We start from the raw sequence: 3,541 nt of genomic DNA on the forward strand, positions 1-3,541 counted from the left end.
ATTGGCAATTTTTAAGCTTGATTAGAAAAAAATAAGGTTGGGAAATTTGCTTCTTTTTTGTGTGTGTAGAAGTAGTAAAGTCTGCTTTAAATTTGAAGGTTTGAAGTGTGGACGTGAAGAATTAAACAAGTTTGAGGTTCAATTCGACTGCTTTTCTTGGCATCTTAAAAACAAAAACTACAATTATATAGATTTTTTTTTCATATATTGTTAATTACACTAAATCTTGAAACATATGACCATCTGGGACATTGATAGTCATCCAACCATTGTTATCCTGCCGTCTCTCCCTCTCTGCGATCTTACAAATGTGCGTTCCCCTTGTATGCAATCATCTTTGTGTGCGTCACAGTTTTTTCGTTTCCCATTTTCTAAGCGCATAAAAAAATTCATTGGCTGAGCTTAAAATGGGCCTGTGGTGATAGCCTTGATGATTGGTGGTTGATGAAAGTATTAATAGTGAAAAATTATGGCGGTTCGTAATGGACCCGGTACTGCTAGTCTGGTAATTAGGTATGCTGGATGGATGTTCATGGATAATCATAATTTATTTAGTTCTAGAGATGCTGTGTCGTTCTTAATTTAAGTGAAGATCGGTCCTAGAAAGGAACTTAATCTTATTCTTTTCAGTTCTTTGTTGATGTGAGCGATCACCTTGACATAAAAGCACTGATTGTCTTGAAGTTGTCTTGAAGTTCTTGTCATCTCTCTGAATTCTTGAGGTTGTCGAAAGCAAAATTGTTTTATTTTTTGTTTTGTGGTTTTGTCTGTCATTGATTGTTTGATTTAACAAGAATCCAATGCTTGAATATCTGATTTATATGATTCGACTTCTTAAATATATTTTATATTTGAGACGGTCTTTGCTGATTGTTCACTCATTTGTAGTCATTTTCACATGGCCTTAAAAAAAAAAAGTTGTGTGCGCGAGCGCGAGGAACTGGGCTCTTCTTGAACTTATCCTTGTTCAAATTGTATTTCTTCATTCCTGGTTAGATTTTGTCTTCGAAAAGTTCATTTTATTTTTTAACCTATTGATTGTTTAACAAAGATTTAGAAAGTGGTGCTTATCTAGAAGGATGGATTTTAACGTCTCTCATTGAAAAGCTGCGAAGTTTCTTGCTAGCAGTTCACAGTATTCAAATGTGCTGGTGTAAGCCATACTTTGCCGTTGCTTTATCAAGAGAGATGAAATGGGAATTTTTTTAAACGGAATTTTACCGAGAATAGAAAAACAAAAAACAAAATGGGAACCAGGAATGGATATGTTTCACGCTCTCCCCGTAATTATTGTTAGGGTGGAGTCCTTATCTGATAAGAAATCTAAAGTTGTGGGGTCCTTAAACCTGCGTTTTTTGGGAGCTCTGGCCTTTGGTATGAAAAACAAAACGATGGGGTGGGCCATGGGGACCTTTTGTTTGGTGCCTTTACTTATTCTAGTTCAGACATCATAATTGCTTCGCTGGTGGCATATATCTTGTGCCTATCTAGATGTTTTTACATGCTCATACGCGCAAGTGGTATCTTTACTGATTTTGTATTCTTTCTCAGTAGAGTTTCATAGTTTGTATCATTGGAAGGTTATGAGTTAGTGGGTACCTGTGCTTGGATGATGAGAGGAATTTTGTTACTGATATGGTTTGATTTCTGTTGCCTATTTCAGAGTTAAAGAAGAACGTGAGAATCTATGGAATTTGAGAATTATTTTACCCAGGGATGGAAATCAGTTTCAAGTGCGGCAACTGACTCGGAAAATCCCAGTGGTTGTTTCGACTGTAATATCTGTTTTGACTTTGCACATGAGCCAGTAGTCACCCTCTGTGGCCACCTCTACTGCTGGCCCTGCATCTACAAGTGGCTCCACGTCCAGAGCGCCTCGCTTGCCTCCGATGAGCACCCGCAATGCCCAGTTTGCAAGGCTGATATATCCCACACCACCATGGTTCCCCTCTATGGCCGTGGCCAAGGCTCAACCGAAGCTGAAGGCAAGACACCATACAGGGGCACGATCATTCCTCCCAGACCATCAGCTTGTGGTGCTCAAGGTGTGGTGTCGAACACATCTAATAGCGGCCAGCGGCTTCCATATCGCAATCCTTACCGGAGCCATAACTATAATGCTAATCCATACGGCGGTTTTGAAGAGGCTTCCCCATCACCCTTGCTTAATCTTGGAGACCCTACAATGACCGGTTTGCAGCAACCAGTTGTTGGGATGTTCAGAGAGATGGTGTATGCGAGGGTTTTCGGTCCCTTTCCAAACTCGTATCACTTAATGGGTACTGGTAGCCCTAGGTTGAGAAGGCATGAGCTGATGGCAGATAAGTCATTGAATAGAATCTCCATTTTTCTCTTTTGTTGCTTTCTTTTATGCCTCATTGTATTTTGAAATACAGTACTAGGTTATTGTCCATTGTTCACCACGATAGTTAGTTCGTAAAGAGCAATGGATCCGAGTTTATGAAACATCTGTGGATCCCTTATATATATGATTTGATCTTCATAGTTTGCTGGAAATTCATGCCTTTTAATCAAATATATCCATGGTAAGAACCTGAACAATGTTTCATGGGAACTAATGCTGAATATGCAGGTTGTAAATCTGAATCTTATTGTTCCACCATGTGTTGTCATGCTATGGATGTCACTCAGTTACTTGATATTATGACAGTGGTTTTTTATTTAAACAATATTTTATTTATTTATTTAATATTAACACATCAAGTTAAATTAAAAATATCATGTACGTACCGGCAAGCTGTGGCCGGTGAGTAACGGCCCTCCGCTACCGTTCACTAACTCGGATAGGTTGGCCGCCCAGCTGCCTGGATCAACCGGCGCTTGCTAGACGGTTTTCACCAACCTCAATTACGTGCCCTACCAAGGGACCAGCAGATACCTTATAAATGCTTCCCTGAGGCGCTTCGTGGACAGATGTGACCTGGCCTGCAGGTTTAGGCAGGCCTGGTACGCTCTCTATGGGCTCCCCTATTTAATAATAAATGAAATGGCAGAAATAAAAAGAAGAAGTCTACAAAGTAAAAGTTTTATCTCTGCTTTGTGCATCGTTTGTTTACTATAAATTAATTTTTTCTATAAAATATTTTATTTTATAAAAAATTAATTAAAAAATATATTTTAATATTTAATTATATTATAATTAAACTAGAAAATAAATTAATAATATTTATTATATTTATTAAAATAATAAAAAATAAATATTATAAATTTAAAAGTTGAATGAATGAAATTGAAAAAAATTATTTTTATAAATTATTTTAAATAATAATAAAAATATAATATAATATATAAAAAAATTAAAAGATGATAAAATTAAAAAATAATAATTATAATTTAATAAATTACTTTAAATAAAATAAATAATAATAAAAATAATGAGACCGAATTTGATAGATTAAAAATTAAAGTAAAAAAAATAATAAGAGAAAAGTAAATAAAAATCATAAAAATTAAATTAAATTAAATAATATATAATGAAATTGAAAAAAAAAATTAAAATAAAATATATATCTATTAAAAA

General features: G+C 35.2%; 1 protein-coding gene across 1 annotated transcript; it reads left to right on the plus strand.

The window, feature by feature from the left end:
* Window positions 1-29: 29 nt before the first annotated feature.
* On the plus strand, window positions 30-2,517 carry LOC105118545 (E3 ubiquitin-protein ligase RMA1H1-like). The gene has a single exon (XM_011016523.1). It carries the CDS (start codon window positions 1,688-1,690, stop codon window positions 2,387-2,389), a length of 702 nt encoding a protein of 233 aa, XP_011014825.1. The 5' UTR covers window positions 30-1,687; the 3' UTR covers window positions 2,390-2,517.
* Window positions 2,518-3,541: the final 1,024 nt, after the last annotated feature.

The sequence above is a fragment of the Populus euphratica genome, unplaced genomic scaffold (assembly GCF_000495115.2).
Source record: "Populus euphratica unplaced genomic scaffold, PopEup_1.0 scaffold2062.1, whole genome shotgun sequence".
NCBI classification, from domain to species: Eukaryota; Viridiplantae; Streptophyta; class Magnoliopsida; order Malpighiales; family Salicaceae; genus Populus; species Populus euphratica.